Genomic DNA, 26453 nt, shown 5'->3' with positions numbered 1-26453 from the left:
GGGAGAGTGGCTGATAAGGAGGGAATACTGAGGGAGGCGGTGGTCAAAAGGAAAACTCTTAAGGAGGGGAAGGGAGAAGGGAAAAATAAAAGCATAAATGGGGAGGTGGGGAATAGGATGGAGGGAAAGACACAGAGAGTAATCATAACTGTGAATGTGAATGGGATGAACTCTCCCATAAGATGGAGGTGGATAACACAATGGATTAAAAACCATAATCCTACAATATGCTGTTTACAAGAAACACATCTGAAACAGAGGGATACACACAGGGTAAAGGTAAAAAGCTGGAGTGAAATATATTATGCCTCAGCTAAAGTAAAAAAAGCAGGGGTAGCAATCCTTATCTCAGATAAAGCAAAAGCAAAAATAGATCTAATTAAAAGAGATAAGGAAGGAAACTATATCCTGCTAAAAGGCACCATCGAAAATAAAGCAATATCATTACTAAACATTTATGCACCAAGCGGTACAGGATCCAGATTCCTAGAGGAGACGTTAAGGGAGTTAGAGGAAAAGATAGATAGCAAAACTATATTAGTGGGGGACCTCAATCTCCCCCTCTCTGAACCTTATAAATCTTACCTCAAAATAAACAAGAAGTTAAGGAAGTGAATAGAATCTTAGAGAAGATAGATATGATAGATCTCTGGAGAAAATTGAATGGGGATAAAAAGGAATATACCTTCTTCTCAGTGGTACATGCACATACACAAAAATTGACCATGTACTAGGGTGTAAAAACCTCACAATTCAGTGCAGAAAGTCAAAAATATTAACTGCATCATTCTCAGATCATAATGCAATAAAAATTATATGTAATAAAGGGCCATGGGAGGATAAACTACAAACTATTCAGAAACTAAATAATTTAATCCTAAAGAATGAGTGGGTCAAACAAGAAATTATTAAAACAATCAGTAACTTCATTCAAGAGAATGACAATAATGAGACAATTTACCAAAACTTGTGAGATGCAGCAAAAGCAGTTCTTAGGGGAAGTTTTATATCCCTGAACACATACCTAAATAAAATAGAGAAAATGGAGGCCAATAAATTGGGCATGCAACTGAAAAAGCTAGAAAAAAGAGCAAATTGAAAATCCCCAATTAAATGCTAAATTAAAAATAATGAAAACCAAAGGAGAGATTAATAAAATTGAATTTAAGAAAACTATTGAATTAATAAATAAAACTAAGAGCTGGTTTTATGGAAAAACAATAAAATTGATAGATCTTTAGTCAATATGTTAAAATAAAGAAGAAAAGCAAATTACAAGTATCAGAAATGAAAAGGGTAAATCTACCTCCAATGAAGAGGAAATTAAAATAATAATTAGGAATTATTTTGCCCAATTTTATGCACATAAATTTGACAATCTCAGTGAGATGGATGAATATTTACAAAAATATAAATTGCCTAGATTAACTGAAGAGGAAGTAAACTACTTAAATAACCCCATCTCAGAAAAAGAAATTGAACAAGCCATCAGTGAACTCTCTAGGAAAAAATCTCCAGGGCCAGATGGATTTACTAGCAAATTCTACAAAAAAATTAAAGAACAATTGATTCCAATACTTTACAAACTATTTGGAGGAAATTGGAGAAGGAGTTCTACCAAATTCTTTTTATGACACAAAGATGGTACTGATACCTAAATCAGAAAGAGACAAAATGGAGAAATAAAATTATAGACCAATTTCCCTCATGAATATAGATGCAAAATTTTTAAATAAAATATTAGCAAAATGACTACAACAACTTATCATGAGAATAATACACTTTGATCAGGTAGGATTTATTCCAGGAATGCAAGGGTGCTTCAATATTAGGAAAAGTATCAATATAATTGATCACATCAAAAACAAAACTAGCAGAAACCATATGACTATCTCACCAGATGCAGAAAAGGCTTTTGACAAAATACAAAACCTATTCCTCTTAAGAACACCAGAAAGTAAAGGAATAAATGTTGTCTTTTTTTAAAATAATAAGTAGCATCTATCTAAAACCATCAGCAAGTATTATATGTAATGGGGATAAGCTAGAAGTAGTTCTAGTAAGATCAGGGGTGAAACAAGAATGTCCACTATCACCCCTCTTATTCAATTTGGTACTAGAAATGTTAGCAGTAGCAATTAGAAATGAAAAAGAAATGGAAGGAATCAAATTAGGCAAAGAAGAGAGTAAACTATTACTCTTTGCAGATGATATGATGATATCCTTAGAGAATCAAGTGAAAAACTACTTGAGATAATAAATAAATTTGGCAAAGTTGCAGGATACAAAATAAACCCACATAAGTCCTCGGCATTCCTATATATCTCTAATGAAATCCAACAGCAAGAGATAGAAAGAGAAATTCCATTTAAAGTTACTGTGGACATTTTAAAATATTTGGGAATCTACCTGGCAAAACAAACCCAGGACCTATATGAACACAATTACAAAACACTTTTCACACAAATTCAGATCTAATTGGAAAAACATCAGTTGTTTGTGGCTAGGTCTAGCTAATATAATAAAAATGACATTTTTACCTAAATTAAATTACATACTTAGTGCCATACCAATCGATCTACCAAAAATTTTTGGAGGGGGATGGTAGGGCAATTGGGGTTAAATGACTTGCCCAATGTCACACGGCTAGTTTTTTTTGTGTTAAGTGTCTGAGGCTGAATTTGAACTCAGGTTCTCCTGACTCCAGGGCTGGCGCTCTATTCACTGCGCCACCTAGCCACCCTTTCTCTTTATTTTTATTGTTTTTTTTCCTCTTTCCCACTCATCATTCCATGAGTTATAATCCTTCTTTACAAACTGACTAATATTTAATGTAAAGGTATTTATAGATCCTGTATTTGATTGCATGCCGCCATGGGGCGGGGGGAAGAGAAAAAAGGGGAGAAAAATTGAAACTCAAGGGACTGTTGAACTGAATGTTGTGTTGTAAACTAAAAGCAAATAAACAAATTAATTTTAAAAAAATTAAAAAGATTTGCAAAGTATTGACAGCCACTTGAAAGAATGCTCTAAATTGCTGATGATAGAAATGCAAATGAGAACAACTTTGTGGTTTTGCCTTATGCTCTGCAAATTGCTGAAGATGACCAAAAATGGCAATAGTAAATTCTGGAGGAGATGTGGAATGATAGCCACACTGGTATATTATTGGTGGAGCTGTGAAGTGATATGACTATTTTGTAAAGCATTTTGGAATTATGCAAATAAAGTAACTAAAATGTTCACTCTTTTAGACCAGAGATTCCACTACCAAAGAAGCTATCAATAGGAAGAAAGCCCCAATATATGCCAAAGTATTTATAGCAGCACTTTTTGTGATAGCACAGAATTAAAAATAAAATGAATGCCCATCTACAGCTAGTTATTGGAATGAGTTATTTATGAAGACAAGTTTTGCTTTTTAAAATGTTTACTAAGATTTTCTGGAGAATACAACAATATATGACTTGAGATAGGCAATTGTATAAAACTTTCATTACTACTTAAATTCATAATTTCCTCAATTCCATGTGAATAGGTGCTTTTCCTCCTATTTAAGTATTCTTTTAAGCAAAATCAGAACTTTGTTCTTTATTTTTCAGGTTACTCGTGTAGGTAAGACAGAAGAAGTAGAAATGACACCTGTCTTGGAATGGCTTGTGGAAAGAAATCACTTTATTGCATTTCATAAATTTTCTTTCTTTTCCAAATTCCGGTAAGACAAGTAAAAGAAAACCTTTATATTCAGGGAAATCTATACAGCTTCCTAGAAAGTAGAGAGGACTAAGCAGTAGATTCTAAGATAGTAATACATCATTTGTCTACTGTTTGCTGTGGACTAGGGTTATGGAAATTATAGTGGGGAAGGACCCTAGATCATATCTGTTCTATGCTCCTCACCTAATACGTAAGAAAATTGTGCTCTTAAAATGTAAAGTGACTTGTGCCGCAACACATAAGAGATAAAGAGGCCAACTGGCTCCTGCCTTCAGATTCCATCCACCTTTTTCTAGCTCTTCAATATAAATTTATTTTTCAAATAATTTAAAGTTTCTATCTTTAACCACTGACAATTTAATCACTTCTATTAGAAATCTTTAAAAATTGTACATTTTCTTATTCAAAGCATGACCATTTACTGTACAGTGATATATTAACTTTTAAAGACCATATTCTCAGAAAATATTAGGTGTACAAGACTGCCTTTATGTTAAGTATGTATAGAATACTGTGCTTTTGAGGCTTTATCTAGTCTTAAAGTGTTTTTATGTCTTCTCCTTCCCCTCATGTCTGAGTGCACTCTATCCTTACCTCTGCTCAGAGTCAAGTCTAATCAACAACTCTTTATTAAGCACTTACCATATTCCAGGCACTGTGCTAAGTGCTGTGTTTGAAAAGAACAACAAAACAAACCAGTCCCTGCTCTCAAGGAGATCATAGTCTAATGGGGGAGACCACGTGCAAACAATTATATACAAACAAGATACATACAGAATAAACTGGAGCTAATCTCAGAGGGAAGGCATTAACATTAAGGAAGATTGGAAAAGACTTCTTGCAGAAGGTAGAACTTTAGCTGAGATTTTAAGGGAGCCAGGAAAACCAAGAGGCAGAGATGAGGAGGGAGAACATTCCAGGTAAGGCGGACAGCCAGTATAAATGCATGAAGTTGTAATATGAATTGTCTTGTTAGAGAAATAGGAAAGAGGCCAGTGTCACTGGATCACAGAATATCTGAAGGTGTGTAAGGTGCAAAAAAAAAAAAAGGAGGAAGTTCAAAGAAAAGAAAAGTAAGTAGGAAGGGGCCAGGTTATGAAGGGGTTATAAAAACCAAACAGAGGATTTTATATTTGTGTTGTATTGTGTTGCAATAGTTTTGGTATGGAGTAATGAGAGCCTGCACTGAAGTAGCAGCAATGTCAGAGAAGAAGGGATATGTATGAGAGAAGTCATGAAGATACAATTAACAAGACTTGGCAAAGATTGGATACTGGGAGGAGGTGAGAGAGTAAGGAGTCAAGGGTGACAGCTAGCTTATGAGCCTGGGTGATGATGAAGATAATGGAACCCTTAAAAGTAATAAAGAATTTAGGGAGAGGGAAGGGTTTTGGGGGGAAAAGAAAAGTTCCTATTCAATTTGAGATGTCCAGGGAGTAGTTGGAAATATAAGACTGGAGTTTAAGAGGTTAGGATCATAAAAATAGATATAAGAATTATCTACATAGAGATGGTAATGGAATTCCTGGTCACTGGTGAGATCACAAAGTGAAATAATACCGAGGGTGAAGAGAAGAGGTCCCAGAATAGAGCTTAGGGGGACATCCACTGCTGGCAGACACAGTCTGGACGAATGTTCAGTCAAGGACACTGAGGAGGAGCTGTAAGACAGGAGGAGAACCAGGAAAAAGAGCAGTGTCCCAAAATATTAGAAGAGAGAATCCAGAAGGAGCCAGTGACTGATACTGTCGCTTGCTATAAGATACAGCTCAGGTCCCATATTTGGTATGAAGACTTTTCCTGATCTCCCAACTGCCTACCTTCCCTCTCAGACTCCCTTATGTGTTGCTGCATGTATTATTGACTTTATATTTGTGTTCTTTATATTTCAAATGTAAACTCATTGTGAGTAGAGATTTTTTCATTCTTTGTACTGAAGTAATTTGTAGCTAAGACTATATTGTATCTCAGCTATCAGGAGAGAGTGAAAATTATTACCTTTTTGCTGGAAGGTGAGACAAGCTAGACAACAAACATATAAGAAGGGAAGGAGGGTTTGCTTAGTCTCCAAGAATAGAGGTGATTCTGTGTCAGGTATAGAATCAATATGGAGTTGATAAAGGGGGGAGGATAAAAAAAAACAACTCTGAAACTTGCAAACTTCTGAATTAGGTTTTTACAAAAGGGCATTTTGTTTAAAGTGCTATGAATTTTTGAATAACAAATCCACCTGTATTCAAATATGTTTCAGAACATATTTCAATGATAAACATATCATAATTTTCTAATTGTTATTGTGAATGTTATCGTGGATTTTTCCTGGTGCTCTCCTTCTTTACAAATGTTAAACATTAAAAAATGACTATTGATAGATAGAGATGATAGAGAGGTGATAGAGAGACTGAGGCACGATTTTCTCTCGAAAAAGTACATTCTAACTCACAAAATTAACAGGCCAATAGAGTATATGATACGAAGAAAATAATAGGCACAATTATATATTTTTAATCCAGTTATCAAAATATATTTGTAGGAAAAATTTGCACATTGCACATCTCATTGGTTCTTGTGATGACACTGATACATTACTATGTCCCCTAGTTGACAAAGTATTAAAACTCTTATAGAGGTTTTTAGTTAATTGGACTCAGAGTGGTAGCAACACTCTGAATAGATTGATAGTAAACTGGTCTAGGGTATTTACGAATATGAGTAGGCCTTACCACAGAGATATATAAGGTGCAACTCTAGTCCATTTTGCCTAAGATACTTTTCTTCTTTCAGAATAAGAAAATCATTTCTCAACTGGAGAAACACTGTTCAAAGAAGTAAAACAGACAAGAGCAAGTAAATATTTATATACATGATGTTAGTGAAAGTTTTCAGCCGAAAACACATTTTAAATTTGTAAGATTGAAACGGATGTAAATGACTTGTATCATAAAAAGACTTTGGAAAATAATTTGGCCTATCGCCTTTATGTGCCTTTAGGGCAGTGGTTTTTTTTTAATGATCATTTTTAATGATTTTTAAATCATACTGCTTTCTTGAAACATTATTGGGAATAATAAAATCATAGATCCATAAAGAAACTTAATTATTCCTTGGTCTTTGACCCAGATCTATGCTTCTGAAAGACCGAATAAACATTTAGGCAATCCAAAATTGTTGATCTTAATTTGAAATAATTCCATGACTAGACAATCTATAGTCTTCCTTGATAATCCAATTTGTTACTAGTTATCCTATGATTAAGAAATCTTTCATTATCCTAAATTGAATTTTCTTTTGAAACAAGCTAAGCCCATTTCCTTTCATTTAATTTGCTTTTGAAAGGGCAAAGAAGTGATTTGCATTTTCCTTATAACTCCCTATACTTGAAGTCAGAGTTTGAAGACATCTAGCCCAAACTACATAGACAAGAATCCTTCCTCTAGTACACCTGACAATTAGTTGCTTGAAGAATTTCAATTAGAGAAGCCCAAAGTAACTTGTACTTTTGAATAACTCTTAATTTTTTAGGAAGCTTTCTTTGACATCAAATCTAAATTTTCCTCTTTTTTCCTTACACAATTTACTCCTTGTTCTACCTTTTGGTGCCAAAACAAATCTAATACATCTTTTGTGTATAAGACAGCTCTTCAGTTATTCAAGACAGTGATATCCCCTTAAGTCTTCTTTTCTCCAGATTAAATATCCCCTGTTTCTGAGATCCAACCAAATCTCATTTTTTCATGATCTTGAGACCCTTCAACCATTAAAGTTACCCTTCTTTGGACACTGATCAGTTTATGAATGGCTGAATGAATTAAAAATCATTTATTAAGTGATTATTGTAGTGCCCTCTAAAAGTATATCAATGACCTCCTTTATAATCACCAAATCTAATGAACTTCATCAATCCTAATCTTTACCCTCTCTATAGCATTTGACAGCTGACTACTCCTTTCTAGGATACTCTCTTCTCAGACTCTAGAGATACAATATTCTCTTGGTTACCTCTTGGTTACCTCTCTAGCTCTCATCTCCTTCACGAATTCCTCTTCACCTTAACTCTTTAATGTGGAAGTTCCCCAAGTTTTGATCCTTATTCCCTTTTCATTACTTTTGCAGTAATATTTATTCTTGTGGTTCCAGCTACCACTTTTATGCAGATAACTCTCAAATCAGTGGCCCCAGTTTTGAACCTTAAACTGCTTATAGGACCTCTCTGCCTGGATAACCCATTGGCATCTGAAAGTCAATGTGCCCCAAATCTAGCACCATTTTCTTCCTGTTCTCTTCTGCCTTCACTATTTCTGATTGTCTTCCACATGTGAAAAAAATTCTTTTGCTCTTCCTAAATTCTCTCTCACCTTTGCTTAACATTCAGCAGCCTTCTGGTACCTCCCTACCTTTCCAGTTGAATTCATTCTTCTACTTTGTCCACTAAGTATGCCCTAGGCTTCCTAGTCTGTGCCTTGAATACATTCTTAACTGTCGAATTCCTGCCTGTCCTTCAAAGTCCCCCTCAAATTTCCCCTCTGTTGTAAAACTTTCCATGATATCCCCTGTTGATAATGATATTTTCCCCCTAGGTTTTCATGTAGTACTTAGCTTTTAATTTTTCCTTATACTTACAATGTATTGTTAGCTAAAAGTAGAAATATAATTAGAATTATACTTATCATTTCATATGTTTTATCCACAACATCTCCTTCCCTCTCCCCATATTCCCTAGCTGTGAGCTCTCTGAGGTCAGGGACCATGTTCCATGTCTTAGCTAACCTTTTTGTTTATTTCACTTCCTATTTCTCCCAGTGTCCACAGTAAACAATCAATAAAGTGATTTTTAAAAATTAAATAGTTGTGTTTTATTTGAATAGGTGTGTAAGCAAAATATGGCTTTAGTGATTCTTGTTGATTTTAACTCCCTTTTATTTCAGATAGAAGATTTTGACATAGCACCCCCACCTAGGCTCTGAACCTAGGCTCCCAACCATAAAGTCTCTTTGCCTACAGAGTCCTAAGATGGAAACAAAAAGTCCCAAAGCCACTGAAATTTTTAACATGGTGGAGACTAATAATGCCACTTTAAATTTTAACCAGAAACTCACTTGAAATAAATTATTCTAGTTGATTCTAAGTTGATGTAATATTATTTTAACAAATGAGTTTTGAGATAATTTCTAAAATTCCAGATTGATATTGTACAAGCGACTTTTTTGGGCTGATAAATTATTTCAAAGATGTTTATTTCAAATACGGAAACTTTGTGAAAGCGCAAGTAACCTCAAAAAAGGCAGACTCTTTGAAGATAATCCCTCTGCCATCCTTCTGGTTAAGGTGAGTAAAAAATATTATACCTTGAAGTTTATATATAAAAACCTTATAAAATAATTGGCACTGAAATTTTTGATTCAGAGAAATGTGCAATCCTAGATTCTAGTGCTAGATAAAAGCTTTTAGATAAAAGAATTTAATCTGGTCCTTCCTCTTTTTCTTCAGGCACCTAAAACATCCCAAGGAAGAGCTAAACTTTTAAAAACTCTTTCTCTATTATTAAATTTTCCCTAAATTTTAACCTATGCCTAATGTTTCCACTTAAACCTATTATTTTATTCTTTTTTTTTCTTGGGAATGGATGGAGAATAACTATCTACCATTACTTTTATGTAATTCTTAAATATATAATCATTGAATGAATTTTAGCATTATTATAATAATGACACTAATAATGATGGTAGCTAAAGAGGTTTTTAAGGTTTGCAGAGTGCTTTAATATATTATGTCATTTTATCCTTACAACCTGGTGAGATAGATACTATTGCACCCATATGATAGATAAGGAAACTGAGTCTGAGAGAGGGTGAGTTGCTCAGTGTCACACAGCTGGTAAGTGTCTGAGGCAGGATTCAAGATCAAGTCTCATTGACTCCACATTTGGCATTTTATCCCTATACCACTAGGTTGCCTTGATGCAGTAAGAACTCATGGAACCTTGGAATTGGAAGGAACATGATCCTTTAGACTTTCTCTTAGACATATGAGTTATGTCTACCATGTCCCAACAAGAGGTTGTCCAGTTTATGCTAGGGCACCAGATGAGAGTTGGGGATGAAGGGAGACTTGTTTCCTGTGGCAATCCATTCTATTTTTGAACAGTTCTGATACATTTGTCATTATACTCAACTGAGCTGATGGTTTTGATTGATATTAAGTTATTTTAAAAATTTTGTTGTTTTGCTTTTACTATATCAACAGCCTTTTGACTTTCACTTTCAACTATTAAAGTATCAAAATTATATTGTTCTCATCTTTTTGGAAGGGATTCAGATAAAAACACTAAGACCGGACATTATCTTGCTATGTTTTTTTTTTAATATATAATTTTGTGTAGACTTCTGCACAGGTGAAACAATTGCTTTTTATAGTTGAATAAAAGTATTGGAGTGTATATTAAATCTTCATAAATGCATTTTAAGCATCCTTGGGACAACTGCAAGAGAAATCAGGAGGATAAGAATGTCAAGTGCGTGCCTCATGGTATCACATTTTTTTCCCTAAATATCCTCTGTTCTACTTCTGTATTTTGAAAGCTTTTTAAACTATGTTTAATATTCATAAAAATTATGAGTATTCAGTATGACAAAATCTATTAAAAACATGATTCCTATATTTTTATGGGTCCCTGTTTGTCCAGGTGATGGTACACAGCAGTTTTGTGTATAATAGTATTTTCCAACCAATAGGCACAGCCCATGGATTGGGTTCTCCAAGATATTTTGAAATCTCTTATTTGTAGAGGTTGCATGCCAAGTTTCTGAGATACTTCTGGTCACCAGGTAATGTCCTTGATAGGTGCTAACTTTGTACAGGCTTCATTGATGCACTTTGTACTGTTTCCTTGCATAATTTATATTGATCATTAAATCTGGACTCCTTAAAGATAAACCTTCTGCAATTTCTAGTAGCAGACCTTGTTGTGAATTGCCATCATAAAACTCCTGTTTCTATAGCATAATAGCATATTCACATGATTCAGTCATTCATTCAGTGCTTCTTTGGGGATATATTGTTGGCTGCATTGTGTGGGTGTTGCCTATGGAGGATGCTGTAGGAAGCCATAGGCAGGTGTCCTGAACTCAGGTGTTGAAGTGACACAGATGATGGCTTGATGCAGGGAATTTTTGTTTTGCTTCTAAGAAGCTGGTTGTCACATATCGATGGTCTAGTGAGCACTGAATTCTACATTGTCTACTTTTTGCCTAGACATACTTTGGTAGTGACTGTTGGAGACTGGGCAAGGGTAAAGAAGCCAGTAGGCCCAAGGAAGCAAAGGGTCTCCCATCCTGGATGTTTTTATGTGTCTGTGGAACTTACAGGTGCCATGTCACCAATGCATATGCAATGTTTAGGATAAAAAAGAATCCTTCTCCAGCTAGCTGTGTTTCGGGGCCAGCTGTCTGGCATTATTTCCCTGTTCCCATGTGACTTTCCATTCTATCTTTGACACAGCCTAGGGATTTCTCTCTTGATATTCTGCATGCTCCCATGACCTGCTTCCTCCTTTGCAGTATGTATAGGTCATAGCATACCACAGAGAGTCTTTTGATTCATTTCTTGGATTGAGCCATTTCGTAGACTCCATCTTGAGGTAAACCACTTTGAGCTACTTTTGGCAAATCATATGACATGCAACTAAAACTGGCCTTTGTTGTTACTTTGTGAAATGATGTCTATTTGTTCTGAAAGAATATCTGTAGTTTTTTGACAAGTTTATCACATGCTCTCACAATATCTATCAGATCTATTCCTTTTTTTGTGAGGAAGAGTTAATCTTTCAGTAGCTCAATTAGGATGACAGGCCCTGTGTGAGTTTTTTTAAAGATACTTTCCCAACTCTGTTATCCATTTTACACTTAGTTCCAAAAGTATGCATTAAAATTGGTATTATGTTGGTGTTGATTGCTTTAAGTGTGCCTTTTTATTGAGATTTGATTTCAAAATGCCCCTAAGTCTCTTATTGTACTCAGCCAGATCTTTCTCCTTGATAGCTTTATGCCCAAAGTGTCTTAACCAGAGCAGACTGAGGTATATATAAGTATTGCTTTCCTCTTTTGGTTCCATCAGGCTTGAAGCCTTCAGTCTACATCTTCCCTTGGTATACATTGCATTTTTTTTTCATTTGTTGAGTGCAAATGACATTTCAGAGTCATTGAAAAAGTATCCCACAAAATGAAGAAACTTTCATTTCTTTTTCAATGTAGTCACATAGTGTGATGTCATCTCTGGACATGGATTTCAAGTTAAGCAGAGCATAATGGTCTTAAGCTGTCAGTCAATAAAATATTTATTGATCACCTACTATGTTCCAGGCACTGTGCTAAAAACAAACAGTGTAACTGATGGGGGATGGAGAAAAAATTCTTCTGAGTACCCTCCTTAAATAGAAGTCCTGGAGCCCATGGCCCTGCCCTCCTGTGAGAGGGTCCAAAGAGGGGCAGAGGGTACTCATGAGATATGAGTCCCAGGAAGATCCAATCTTGCAGCATAATGAGTTTTCCCAACGATGAGTTTCCTGGAGAAGGAAGGTGTATTGCCGAATTCCAGAGAAGTCCAAAAGCAGTGTAATCGTGGGAAATGGGAAGAACTCTGCTGAGCCCCCTTCTTAAATAGAGGTCTTGGAGCCCATTGACCCTGGCCCTTAATCAGAGTACAATCAGAGGCTCCCTGAAAAAAAGTGACATTTTATATTAGTTGTTCTTGACATTCTTGCATTGGTGGGGTGTTTTACATAGAGAACAGAAAGATGTCCATTCAGACATCCAATATTCTGACATTCTCACGATAGTTGAGTGTTTTTATGTTCAAAATCATAGATTTATAGTTGGAAGGAGTCTTAGCGACCTGATATCAAGTCCAGTCTCTCATTTAACATATGATGGAACCAGGGTTAGGAGAGGCTGTGACTTACTGATAGATACAAAGCTAGTGTCTGAGGGAGGTTTAGAACTAAAGTCTTCCTAATAGGTCCAGCAATCCATCCATAGTGCTACCTAGCTGTCTCTCTTCATTTTAAAAAATTAACCATTAGTTCAGAACTTAGTCAAATGTTTTTAAATAATGAAGAAACATGGGATATATATATATATATATATAGACTTTTGGGCAGCTTGTTGAATAACCCATTTTGCTCCTCAACAAATATATTGTGTTATTGTACATTTCGATAGGTCTTTAGTCATATAAACTGTGAATACTTTCTCTAAAATATGTAAATATTTAACTGGCCTAAATTTAGAGAAGTTTCTGATGTTTTTGTCTTTTGGTAATAGACGTATTATAGCTTTAGTCAAGATGGATTAGGCTTATGTGTGAGAAGAAACTGGTCGCCCAGCACGCCCCCTCAGTAAATCCTGTGGCTCTCTGTTACTTCTATGAGCAAATATAAACTTCTCTGTCTTGCCTTTAAAACTCTTCACTGTCTTTGCTGTTTTCTTACATATGTGTGTCCTGTGTCCATGCTGTGATGGAGCAGTATTGGCCTCGCTGTTCCATTTCTCATCTCCCACTGGCCATCGCCAGTACCTACAATGTTGTCTCTCCTTATTTCTACCTCTTGGAATCATTGCTGTTGTTCAGTCATTTCAGTCGTGTCCAATTCTTTGTGACCCTATTTGAACTGGTTTTCTTGGCAAAGATACTGAAGTGGTTTGCCATTTCCTCCTCCTGCTCATTTTACAGATGAGGAACTGAGGCAGAGTTAAGTGACTTGCCCAAGGTCACACAGTTAGTAAGTATCTGAGGCCAAATTTGAAGTCAGGTTTTTCTGACTCCAGGTCTGGCACTCTATCCTCTGTACCACCTAGCTGCCCTAAAAATAAAATACATGTACATAAATCATCAATATTCCTATCTATTACCCACAAAACCCAATGCTAATGGCACTACTAATGCACTACTGGTAGCAATGGGGATTGGTCCAGCCATTCTGAAAGTCATTTGGTACTATATACTCAGATTCAACAACTACATACCCTTTCACCAAGCAATATCACCAAAGAGATCAATAAAAGAGGAAAAGAACCCAGGCAGGAATGTTTGTGGGAGTTCTTTTTGTAGTGAAACTAGAAAATAAGGGAGTGTCTATCTACCAGGAAGTGATTAAGCAAATTATAATATGTGAATGTAATGAAATTTTATTGTGTCATAAAAAAATGACCAAAATATTTTTTCAGAGAAACCTAGGAAGACCTGTCTGACAAGATGCACAGTAAAATGAACAGGAAATGAATGCTTTACACAGTTGCATTATAAATAAAAACAACTTTGAAAGACTTGAGAACTTTGATCAATACAGTGACCAACCGTGATTCCAGAGGACTGATCTAAATATTTTTGTATGGATGGATCTTTTTCCTCTTTCTTTGATTTCCCTGCCTTGTCTCTACCCACCTAAATTCATTCTCCACACAGCTGTCAAAGTAATGTTCCTACAGTGCCAGTAAGCCTGGGTGACAGTGCTAATCCTGTTCTCTTTAAAAAATTGTTAGTTTTGAACTATCACCAAGTAGAATGAGAATTTTCATATACATAGTAGAATATAAAGAAGATTGTACATGAAGCTTCAGATCTCTAAAATGTACAGTTGAAGTACATAATAAGTTCTATATGTAGCTTTCAAAGCTATCTTGCTTGATAGTGCTTGTTTCTGACAAGTTCTCTCCATTAAAAAAAGATAATTCAATTATCCTCATGTCTTTCCTTGTCTTCTGTTTTCATTTACTAATTATATGATTCTTTATGTCTAAATCGTGTACTCATCTTGACGTTGCCTTGGTATATAGGGTGAGAGATACTGGTCTATGCCTAATTCCTACCAAACCACTTACCATTTTTCCCAGAAATTTTGTAATTTGGTGAGGTCTTGACTCATAGACTTGGATTTGGGGGTTTATCAAACACTAGATTACTAAGGTCATTTACTATTGTATATCATGTATCTGATCTATTCCACTGATCCACCACTCTGTTTCTTAGCTAGTACAAGATTATTTTCATGATTACTACTTTGTAATAGTTTGAAATCTGGTATTACTAGGTCACCTTCCTTTTTTTCCATTGATTCCTTTGACCTTTTGTTCTTCCAGATGAATTATATTACTATTTTTTCTAGCTCTATAAAATAATCCTTTGGTAGTTTGATTGGTTTGGCACTGAATTAGTAAACCAGTTTATATAGGATTGTCATTTTTATTATATTGATTTAACCTACCCATCAACAATGAATATTTTTCCAGTTGTTTAGATATGTCTTTATTTGGGTGAAAAATGTTTTGTAATTATGTTGATATAGTCCCTGAATTTGTCTTGGCAGATAGACTCCCAAGTAGTTTATATTGTCTGTATTTGTTTTAAATAAAATTTCTCTTTCCAGGTCTCCTTACTGAGTTTTGTTACTAATATGTAGAAATACTGATGATGTGTATAAGTGTATTTTATATCCTGCAGATTTGCTAAAGTTGTTGATTGTTTCAACTAGTTTTTAAGCTGATATTCTAGAGTTCTCTAAGTATACCATCATATCATCTGCAAAGAGAATTGTTTTATTTCCTCCTTTCCTATTTCTTATTCCTTCAATTCCTTTTTCTGGTTTTGTTGCTATAGCTAGCTCTTCTAATACAGTATTGAATAATAGTGGTGATATTGGGCATTCTTGCTCACCTAGGGGTGAATCTTATTAGGTTTATCCATATTATAGATAATTCTTGCTCTTGGTTTTAGATAGATATTACTATTTTCAAAAAGGCTCCATTTATTTCTATGCATTCTAGTGTTTGTAATAGGAATGTGTGTTATATTTTGTCAAAAGATTTTTCTACATATATTAAGATAGTCTTATGATTTTAATTTTTATTGATATGCTCAGTTTTGCTTATAGTTTTCATAATATTGAGCCATCCCTGTATTATTGATATGTCTCACTTGTAGTATATGATCTTTGTACTATATTGCTGCAATCTTCTTGCTTGTATTTTATTTAAAAATTTTGCAACAATGCTGATTAGGGAAATTGGCCTGCAGTTTTCTTTCCCCAGTTTTGCTTTCCCTAGTTTAGGCATCAAAACTATGTATGTGTCATAAAAGTAATTTGGTAAGACTCCTTCTTTACCTATTTTTTCAAATAGTTTATATAATATTGGAATTAATTGTTCTTGATGTGTTTGATAGAATTCACTTGTAAATCAATCTGGTCCTTATACAGGAAAGGCTCTTGATCCCTTGTGACCAAAAGTATTACTGCTCCTTAAGACCCCTAATCCTCCTTTGTGACCAGAAGCATCCCTCTCTGCCCTGGGACTCCAACCAAGAAGTGGCTGTGGGCAATAGAGTTGCCAAACAGCACTTTGTAATGTACCCAGTGCTAATATAGGAATCCACTGTAATCTCTTTCTGACCAGTAGCCAAATCCCCTTAACATCTCTGGACTGAGAGCTCCCAAAGCTGCTGCTGCTGTCACCATAGCCAAGTCCCACAGCTTATATTACTGCCACGTGTACTCTGGACCAGTGTCAACCTTTGTGTCACAGACCTCTCCTTCTGACTTCCTAAGTTGTTTTTGTCTGGAAAAATGTCTCACCTTCACTTTTTGTTGTCTTTGCCTCTTCAGAATTTGATTTGAGGAATTATTTAAAATTGTTTGAAGGGGCATGTAAAGAGTTTAGATGTAGTGCTTTCTCTATTTCGCCTTCTTGGCTCTGTTCCCAATTTTTTCATTTTATCTTCATATGGCATGTTCTTGGATACCCCTTCCCCTTACTATCTTTATCATATTCCTCTAGATACAATCCAGCTAGACATTGCCCTAAAAATTAAGGCATTGCCCAGGGCTAAACACAATATTTTCTCATCACAGGATATGTGTGGTTTGGTCATACATCAATATCTTCCCTCAAATGTGGTATCCAGAAATGAACACATTATACTCCATTTTGTGAGACTATGCCTCTCATTTCATTCAGTTAAAAATTATTCTCTTCCCTCTGCCTATTTCTTATAGCATTTTGCTTATACCCCCATTTGCCTTTATCACTTTATACCTGGTATCATCCCAATTTGTTGATATACCCTGTTTCTCCATCAGAATATAAGTACATCAATACATCTTTTTCTTCTAGTGTCTAACAAAATGTTTTACATGCATGTTTCTTGAGCTGAATAATAAATGCCCAACAAGTTTTAATGATGTGATAGAGGCTGTGACTACATTGTATAGGTCTTTGAATGTTTGGTCCAAGAGTAAATTTTATCTTATTCCCACAAGCAGGGGGTGTCAGGGTAAAGCCTTTGAAGATTAATGTAGAAGGAAATGATGTAATGAAAATGGCTGTTTAGAAACATTAACATTATTTTAGTTGTGAAGTATCCTGCTTGTTACAGGGCTCAGAAGACCAATTAATAGGTAGTAGTAATGGATATGAAGTGATAAGAACCAGAAATAAAACAGTAGTGTAAATATTATATGTATATGTACATATATTCTTCTTTATGTTCATGAAGGACTCTAGAGACATTTTGAAGCTAGAAATGTAAAGATTTAGAAGATACTTCAACTAAAATCTAGTCCAGTGGTGGGCAAATTTCTCCCTTCTGCTCTTCTTGTCCCTTGGTCCAGGGTGCTGCAGTTACGGAAGAAACATTTTAAAACCTTCTTTCCCATATCTCCATACTCTAAACACAGAATTATCATACTCTAACCACAATCTAATCATTATATATTTCAACCTTGCCCTCTGGAACTATATGTACATGGCAAGTGATGAGTTATGAGGATACTACTGCACTTTAAAAAAGGGATGATAAGGATGTTGGCAATTTGAGTAGAGAAGAGGATACAGATGCAAGAATATTATGAAAGTTCGATCTGCAGAACTTGGCAGTAGAGTGTGGCAGTTGATAGAGAGGAAGGAGGGAGGGGAAAAAGGGAAGGAGGGGTAGAATTTGGAACCTAAATTTTAAAAAACACAAATGTTAAAAAATTGTTTATACATGCAATTAGGGGGACTATCTATCTATCTATCTATCTATCTATCTATCTATCTATCTATCTATCTATCTATCTATCTATCTATCTATCCACACACACATATATTGAATTTAACACTAAAAAAAGCAAATCCTATATTTTGAGTCATGGCTGAATGGGAAGATGGTGTCTTCAGTAGAAAGAAGGGGCAGGTTGTTTAGGGGAAGATAGTTATTTCAAATTGGGACCTGTTGAGTTTGAGGCACTGAACATCAGTCAGATGGAATCTCAGAGGTTAGCTAAATCAATAACTTAATTTAATAAAAGACACTGAGGGCCAGAGTGGTATAATGATTAGTCTAAGGTGACATAGATGGGGCAGAGACTAGAGATTATGTCTCTTATCTCCCAGTTGAAGACCTTTTTCTGTTATTATTCTCTGATTGCTTCCTGCAGTGAGAGTAAGAGTGACTGAGGCTGGAGTTACAGAGCATTAAAAATTGTTCTTGTTCCAAATATACTAACTTTTGTATATCTCCTTAAAACTAGTTTTAATAATTGGTAATCATGTTGCTTTTTTCCCTATTCCTTTGACATAATTAATTCTATGAATTATGGGAGGGGTTGTTTGCTTGTTTTTATAGATATTACATTGAAATATTTCTTAATTCCTTCTTTAATGATCTGAAAAAGATGGTTAAAATGTTTTTATTGCCTTAGTCCTATAAATGAGATTTGATTTTCAAAGCCTTATTCTTTACTTTTGTTGTATTAGCTGGACCGATACCATACGTACTCTCTAGATGAGTTTTGTGAGGAGCAGTTACAGCAGACTGTCCGAGCACTAAAACAGCTAGAGGAACTTAAGGGGGAAATCATTTTAGTGATTAGAAGTACATTTTTACAGGTAATTCTTTAAAATGTCTTATTTCTCTATATTTGCCCTCTAGAAGCCTGAATGTTATACCATATATGTCTGTGTTGAAATGTCTCACTTCCTTTCTGATCACTTCTTCAGCTTTCCAGGGTTATAGAAGAATAACTTCCATGTATTAAGTAGAATTATCACTCCAAGTTGTAGTCTTGAAAGGAGCACAGGGAGAAGTCAAGTTGAGGGGACAAAGGGCTGATCAATTAATCCAATATTTATTGAGCACCTTTTTTGCACATTTTGCAAGGTGCTGTGGAGAATATAAAGAACTCTAAGATGTGGCCTTGTGCTCAAGGAGCTTAAAACTTGGCAGAGGGGGTGGCATATTCATGAAAAGATAAATAGCAATGCAAGGTAGTAGGAAACAAGTGACAAATGAGGGTTGCATATATTTTGTGTTACCAAACCCCCCCAAAAAAACAGAGAAGGAAGATATGTATTCCTGCAGTGGAGGTTAAGAGAGGTTTAATGATCAGTTCAGTCAATTTAAATAAATGGAGAGGGGGTGGGAACACTTTCAAGGAGAGGAGCATGGTGAACTAAGGGGAATAGAACATTTTAACTATTGCATCAAGTTTGTATGTAAGTAATGGGAGAAAAACAAGCCTGGGACCAAATTGGCGAGAGCCTTCAATACCACTCTAAGTTTGGAGTTCATGCTATATCGGCAATGGGGAGCCCCTGGAAATTTCTGAACCCAGGGGTGAAATGAAAGCTATTTTCAGAAGGTTAATCTTATGGTGGTATGCAGGATAATGACATTCCTAGGTTGCACAGGAGCCCACTGCATACATGTGGACAACACAGTGACGCTGGAATATAAGGAAGTATCCTTTAGCACTACAATTGAATATCTAAGACATTATCACTTGATAGATTGGGGTTTATGAGTTCAGTCCTCAAGTGACTGCCTTTTTTAATTAAGTACCTTGCCTATAATTACGATACAGCATTATTATGGCTGGATAGCAAAACTTTGGTTCTGTTTTTATGATCTGAAAAGGAATCAGCATGGTTCACCAAGAGAAATAATTTAATACTTTGTCACCCAATTATGCTTTTTTTTTTTGGAGGGGGGTAGGCAAGGCACTTGGGGTTAAGTGACTTGCTGAAGGTCACACAGCTAGTAAGTGTCAAATGTCTGAGATTGGATTGAACTCAGGTCCTCCTGACTCCAGGACCAGTGCTCTATTCACTGTGCCACTTAACTGCCTCCTGCTCCTCCTACCTGCCCCCCCAACTAAGCTCTTTTTTTTTAAAGCAATTGGGGTTAAGTAACTTGCTCAAGGTTACACAGCCAGTTATTTCTGGGTGTGGTACTAAGTATCAGAGCCCGGATTCGATCCCAGGTCATCCCGACTCTCACTGCACCACCTGGCTGCCCCTAAGCAATTGGGGTTAAGTAACTTGCTCAAGGTTACATGGCCAGGTGTTTCTGGGTGGGTGCTAAGTGTCTGAGCCCAGATTCGATCCCAGGTCATCTCAACTCTGGGGCTGGTGCTCTTACTCGCTGTGCTACCTGGCCACCCCCCAACTAAACTTTTGATGGTGATGATGATAGTGATAATGATGATAACTAGCTAACATTTATATAGAGCTTACTCTGTGCCAGGTGCTGTACCTAAATACTTTTAAAATATTATCTTTTTTAATTCTCTCAACAACCCTGCAAGGTAGGTGCTATTATTATACCCCTTTTATTGATGAGGAAACTGAGGCAAAAGGGTTAAGTGTCTGAGGCTAAATTCGAACTCGGGTCTTACTGACTCCAGACCTGGGACCTGATTCATTAAGCCATCTAGATGCCCTAAGTTTAAAATAGAAGTCTGGTTTTTAAATAGTCACTCCACAAGACTATCACCTAGTGTTATTTAGTATTAATTTTTTTACAGATATGTAATTTAGAGGTAGATTAAATACCCAAGGATAATTAGCTAATTTGTTCATTATCATAGGATAGTAGTATTTAGAGTTCAGAAGGCCTTTACATATCAGCTAGTCTAACCCCTTCACTTTATGGATGAGGAAACTGAGACCCAGAAAGGTTCAATGTGACAAATATATCTGTCAGTACTTGATCCAACTGTGATTTCTACCCAGTAGAGACTGGTCCAGTAGAACTGACCCAGAAGCCTCACTTGGAATTCAACCTTCTTAGAATTTTCCTGTAGCTTTGGGAATTTTGGTGTCAGAAGTCCTTCCAGATCCTTTCTTCTCTTGTAGGTGGCCTTTCATCATCACGGTCTTTAATGGGGTATCTGTCCTTCTAAGGTTTATAGCTAAAGAGTCATAACCTTACTAGGCATTTTTGGTCAGTTAGTTGAATCCTTCTGTGTTCCTTCTAACAAGGAGTGTGCTGGTAAATCTTTAACAACTGGGGAAAATGTATGCATAACATATTTTTTAAGTTTAATCTGCATTATTAACATTTCCTTTATCACTTAAGTCTATAAAATCAATAAAATACTAATTAAGCTCTGATTTGTAGCACTTGCTGATTTCTAAGGTATGATTGCACATACTGAAAATTTAACAGGTGGCTCCCTCTAGGTAGTAAAAGCTGGCTCCTGAGCCCCTGCTTCTGGCTCTCTCATTTCCCTCTCCTTGGTCTGTATGGCAAGCAGAAAGGAAAGAATCAGTTACACACAGTGGGATTCCATAGCTCCATTAGCCATCTCATGGCTCTTAGGAGCATTGCCTGGAGCCAGCTTCTAAGGATAGAAGAACAAGACAGGGGGCGGCCAGGTAGCACAGCAAGTAAAAGCACCGGCCCCAGTGTTGGGATGACCTGGAGGATCAAATCCAGGCTCAGACACTTAGCATCCACCCAAAAACACCTGGCCCTGTAACCTTGAGCAAGTTACTTAACCCCAATTGCTTTAAAAAAAAAAAGAACAAAAGAGAGCTTGTTATTAAAAGTTATAAAGCAGTGGCAAGATTTCTGTATTAAGAAATTCTTCCCATGATTTGTTTAACAACCATCACACCCACAGAATTAGAAATGCTTTATGTTAGGGCTTGGTTTTACCATCCAAGTGTTGGAATAAAGGTACTTAAATAAAATTGGATATATCTACAATCCTATCCATTTGGGTACTCTCTCCTACTGCTACAGATTATAACCCATCCCATGGGATTATTATCTTTCTTACTTACTCTCTGTGGTTATTATGCATGCCTTTCTAAGAATCATCTGTAGGGTGTGCTAAAGATCTTTGTTGAGTGCTTTTTAAATATTTGCGCATACTGGTGATGTTTTCTGATGAAGTTCGTCCACCTCCCTTCACTCTTGTTACTCAGATGGCTGCTTCCCTTTACTGTCATAGACATAATCATAACAATAATAATTAACATTTATATAGCCTACTATATGATAGGCACCAACATTATCCAATTCAGTCCTGGGAGGTAGGTGCTATTATTATTCCCATTTTATAAATGAGAAGACTGAGGAAGACAATGGTTAAATTACTTGCCCAGGGTCACACAACTAATAAGTGTCTGAGGCTGGATTTAAATTTTCTGATTCCAGACCTAGTGCTCTAACCACTGCACCGCTTAGCTGACCCCAACATATCATTGATATATTTTCAAATTGCTTTGTACTTACAACTGCCTTGCATATTTTCCTTGTTGTCTGGTTCTGCCACCATTTTCATTCTTCTTGCACAGTGAGTGGTGTTTCATGATTTTCAATTGTTAAAACGTCAGTGGGAGAATATCAGTATTTTTTTTAAAGATAAGCTTTTGTGCTATGAGAAATCTGGGATCATTGTGTTGCACAGTTTCTGGAATAGGTTGTAGGCCATTTCCTTCTCTTCAGTTCTAGACACAACTGGTTGCCCATCTATAGAACTATCCATGATAAACTGATGGAATAACTCAGGGATAATCACATATGGCCTTTATTTGGTTTATTTTCCCATTGATTAATCAGATACATTTGAAAGACCATGGTTCTTGGTGAGGAGAAACAAGAGTTTCAGTACTAGATACAAATAGTTCAGTGTCACCCACAAATAGGAGCATGTGTAAAACCTTACCATGAACAAAGAATCCCTTCTATTTGGACTTTTTTTTTTTCTTAGAACTTTCTCTGTGACACTTGGGTAAGTCTTTTGACCTCTTTTTTTTATTTCCTTACTTAGTTTGGGATACTCAGTCATCAAAGTTCTCTGTGCTCTAGAAAAATTATAGAATCACTCTAATTTTAGGCGTATAGTTGAGAGAGAAAATAATCTTAGCCCAGTAGGTTGTCAAGTTAGTGTTAGTGATAAATTGCTTTTATCACACATTACTCATCAACTGGGTTATTATAAAAATATTGCACTTTGAAACACCTATTCATTCTTCAGTAGTTTAGGTTGATTCCTTTTTTTCAGTGGAAAAAGTGATCTTTTTTCTTAGTTTTAAAGTTTTATTTTGAAATAAAAGGTGTTTTTTAAAAAAATTATTCTAAAGGTTTCCCTGGAGATATGATTTTGGTTCTTCTTTATAACCTAAATTTCTAAATAAATTTAATAAATATTCTTAAAGCTCTTTTGATACTTCAATATATATTTCTTTTAGCCTTCCAGAAATTAAGGGTGTCTCATAGAATTGCAAAATTGCAAAACTAGGAGGGACGTCAGGAGTAATCTAAACCATACCTCAAAAAGAACGACTAATTCAGAGTGCCCAATATTTATTATTAATAATTAATATTTAAATTTTAATAGTAATTAATATTTAAATTTTAATAATAATATTTTAAAAGATGATCTTTGTAAAAGCATTTACCACAGAGCCTGACCCACGATAGGTTATATAAATGCTTATGCCGCTCTTCCCAACAAGTAGTCATTTGGTCTTTATTTGAAGATCTTCACTGTGGAGGAACCCCACTACTACTTCAGGTAGCCCATTCTACTTTTGGAATAGCTTCAATTATTAAGAAAGTTTTCCTGACATCAAGCTTAAATTTAATGCTTTGCAATTTTCACCATTGCACCTGTTTGGGACAAAAAGGATGAGTCCAATTCCTTTCTTAGTCCCTTGACTAATTTTGTCTTCATAGATTCGGCCTGATGTTCCACCCCACTAAGATCTACTTGGGTCATTTCCATGTCTTTCTCGTGTTAATTATCCTTTACATCTTTGTGACATTTGTCATTTGATAAAGATGCCACCTGGACTCTTATCTAAGCCATTGATTAAAAATGTCAAATACCACAGTTCCAAGAACATATCATTAGTACAATCCATGGAAGACTACCTTCTGAGTTGATAACAAATCATCAGTGATTATTCTTTGAATCTGACCATTCTACTTCATTTGGAAACCATTTATTTGTCTTTTGGTGTAGTCCCTATGCCTATGCAACTTTTCCATAAGAAGAACCAGAACTACTTCATCAAAACTCTTTACCAAAACCTCAGTAGGCTACATTTCCCTAATTCAGTTTTTCAAAAAGAAAATCAAGTGAGTTTTGTATGATTTAATCTTGTTGGGTCCTTGTAAGTGTCACTCACTTCTCTAGATACTCATTTGACATCCCTTTAATTATAGGTTCTGCAATTTAGTCTGGAAATGTAGTCAAAGTACTTGCTGACCTATAATTTACCAACTATCTTTTTTCCTTTTTTGATAATAGGAATACTATTTTACCTTCTCTAATCTTCCAATACCTCTCCCTTTCTTCATGAGCTTTCAGATACCATTGACAGTACCTCAGCTATCACATTCCCCAGAACTCTCAGAACCACAGGATATAGTTGATCTGGGCAATTAAGTGATTCAATGGATAGAGTGCCAGACCTGGAGTCAGGAGAACCTGATTTCAAATCCAAACTCTGACACTTACTAGCTATGCGACCCTGGGCAAGTCACATAACCCTGTTAACCGCAGTTTCCTCATCTGTAAAATTAGCTGGAGAAAGAAATGGCAAAATACTCTAGTATCTTTGCCAAGAAAACCCCAAATATAGTCATAAAGAGTTGGACACAACTAATCAACAAGTTGAATTGAATTTGTCAAAGGCAACATAGTGTTCTCCTGAAGTCATCTTATTTACTCTGGGTAATAACACAGTTTTACCATTTTTTGTTCTGTACTTTTTAGCCCAAAGATCATTCTTTTTGGCCAATAAAGTAGAAGTAAAATCAGTATTAAGGAAATCTACTTTCTCTCTGCCATCGATTATCAGTCTCCTTTCCATTCTTAGAAGTGTTGATGATTCCTGCTTTTCTCCAATATATTGGAAAAAAAAAACAAACAAAACCTCTGGATGTTTTTCATCTTCCTTGTTAATCTCTATTCATTTTGAGCTTTAGCATTCCTGACAGTTTTTTTGTTTGTTTGTTTTTTTGCTTTTTGGAGGGCAATTGGGGTTAAGTGACTTGCCCAAAGTCACATGGCTAGTAAGTATATCAAGTGTCTGAGGCCAGATTTGAGCTCAGGTCCTCCTGACTCCAGGGCCAGTGCTCTATTCACTGCATCACTTAGCCACCCCCATTCCTGACAGTTTTTACAACATTATGCCATATTTTTATGTTTATCTGGTTACCTCTCATTTCTTCCATATTATATACATAGTTTTTAGAATGTTAATTGGTCGATGAGGTTTCCTTACACAATTCCTGTTTGTTCTCCTTATCAGTATTGATTTTTCTTGTGTTTTCAAAATTCTGTTCTTGAGAGTATCTCATCTCTTGCATCTAATCTGTTGCAGAATTTTGGTCCATGCTCTACTTGTCATTGTCCTTGGAAATCTGTTCTCCTTCAATTGAGATAACCTGCTAGAATGAGCTTAGCTTGCTTTTCTTTCTCTATTACATCTTCTTAAGAAGGCATGGTCACTTGTTCCCAGAGGAACTTGTACCCTAGGAACCAGTTCTTTTTTGGTGAGAATCAGATCCAGCGTGATATTTTCCCTTGTTATTTTCTCTGCTTTTTGAAGGATAAAGTTATAAGGCAAGTCAGGATGTTATTAGTTGCATTGTTTTTGGCTGATAGAAAGTTCATAAATATTTTGAATTGCTTCATTTATATTATGCATTTTGCCCAGATATTGTAGCTCATTTCCCAAACTTCTGATCTATTTCATCTTTTTGTCCATGTGGAATATAGTATACTCTAGTGATATATATATATATATATGTATATATATATATATATATATATATATATATATATATTTCTGTTTCTCCATTCATCTTTACTCAAATGTAATTTACCATGCTTCCCCATCTGGCCTACATTTCATTACATAAATATAACTTCTGAATATACAATAGATATCTCTACTTTCTCTCCTCTCACTCTCTTCTTTTTTCAAGTTATTTATTTATTTTTAGCTTTCAACATTCATTTCCACAAGATTTTGAGTTGCAAATTTTTCCCTGTCTCTCCCCTACCCCTCACCCCAAAATAGCAAGCCTACTGAACACCCCTTCCCCCAATCTGTTGTCTCTTATATTCTCCCCCATACCCCCTCCCCAAATTTCTAGTAGGGCAAGATGGATTTCTATACCCTAGTGCCTGTATATCTTATTTCCCAGTTGCATGTAACATGCATTAGCATTTGTTTTTTAAAACTTTGAGTTCCAAAGTTGTGCCCTTCTTCCCTCCTCACCCACCCCCACTGGGAAGACAAGCAATTCAACATAGGTTGTACATGTGTAGTTACACAAAACATTACCATAGTAGTTATATTGTGAAAGACTATATTTCCCTCCATCCTATCCCGCCCCCTCCCGACTTATTCTATTTTCTACTTTGACCCTGTCCCTTTTCAAAAGTGTTTGATTCTAACTAC

At 35.7% G+C, this 26453-nt stretch overlaps 1 protein-coding gene across 1 annotated transcript in view; it reads left to right on the top strand.

The window, feature by feature from the left end:
- DNAH14 (dynein axonemal heavy chain 14) overlaps positions 1-26453 on the top strand; it is a 412217-nt gene that overhangs the window by 39732 nt on the left and 346032 nt on the right. The window contains exons 8-11 of the mRNA XM_069062634.1: positions 3603-3715; positions 6502-6564; positions 8898-9042; positions 18501-18632. Of these exons, the coding sequence (XP_068918735.1) occupies positions 3603-3715; positions 6502-6564; positions 8898-9042; positions 18501-18632 (453 nt within the window). The remainder of the gene's footprint in view (positions 1-3602; positions 3716-6501; positions 6565-8897; positions 9043-18500; positions 18633-26453) is intronic.

This window comes from Petaurus breviceps, unplaced genomic scaffold, assembly GCF_028583685.1.
Source record: "Petaurus breviceps papuanus isolate PSGF00001 unplaced genomic scaffold, PetGlider_PUasm1.0 90466, whole genome shotgun sequence".
In the NCBI taxonomy this organism is placed as follows: domain Eukaryota; kingdom Metazoa; phylum Chordata; class Mammalia; order Diprotodontia; family Petauridae; genus Petaurus; species Petaurus breviceps.
Note: the sequence above shows the minus strand (reverse complement) of the source record. Positions and strands in the feature narration are given on the sequence as shown.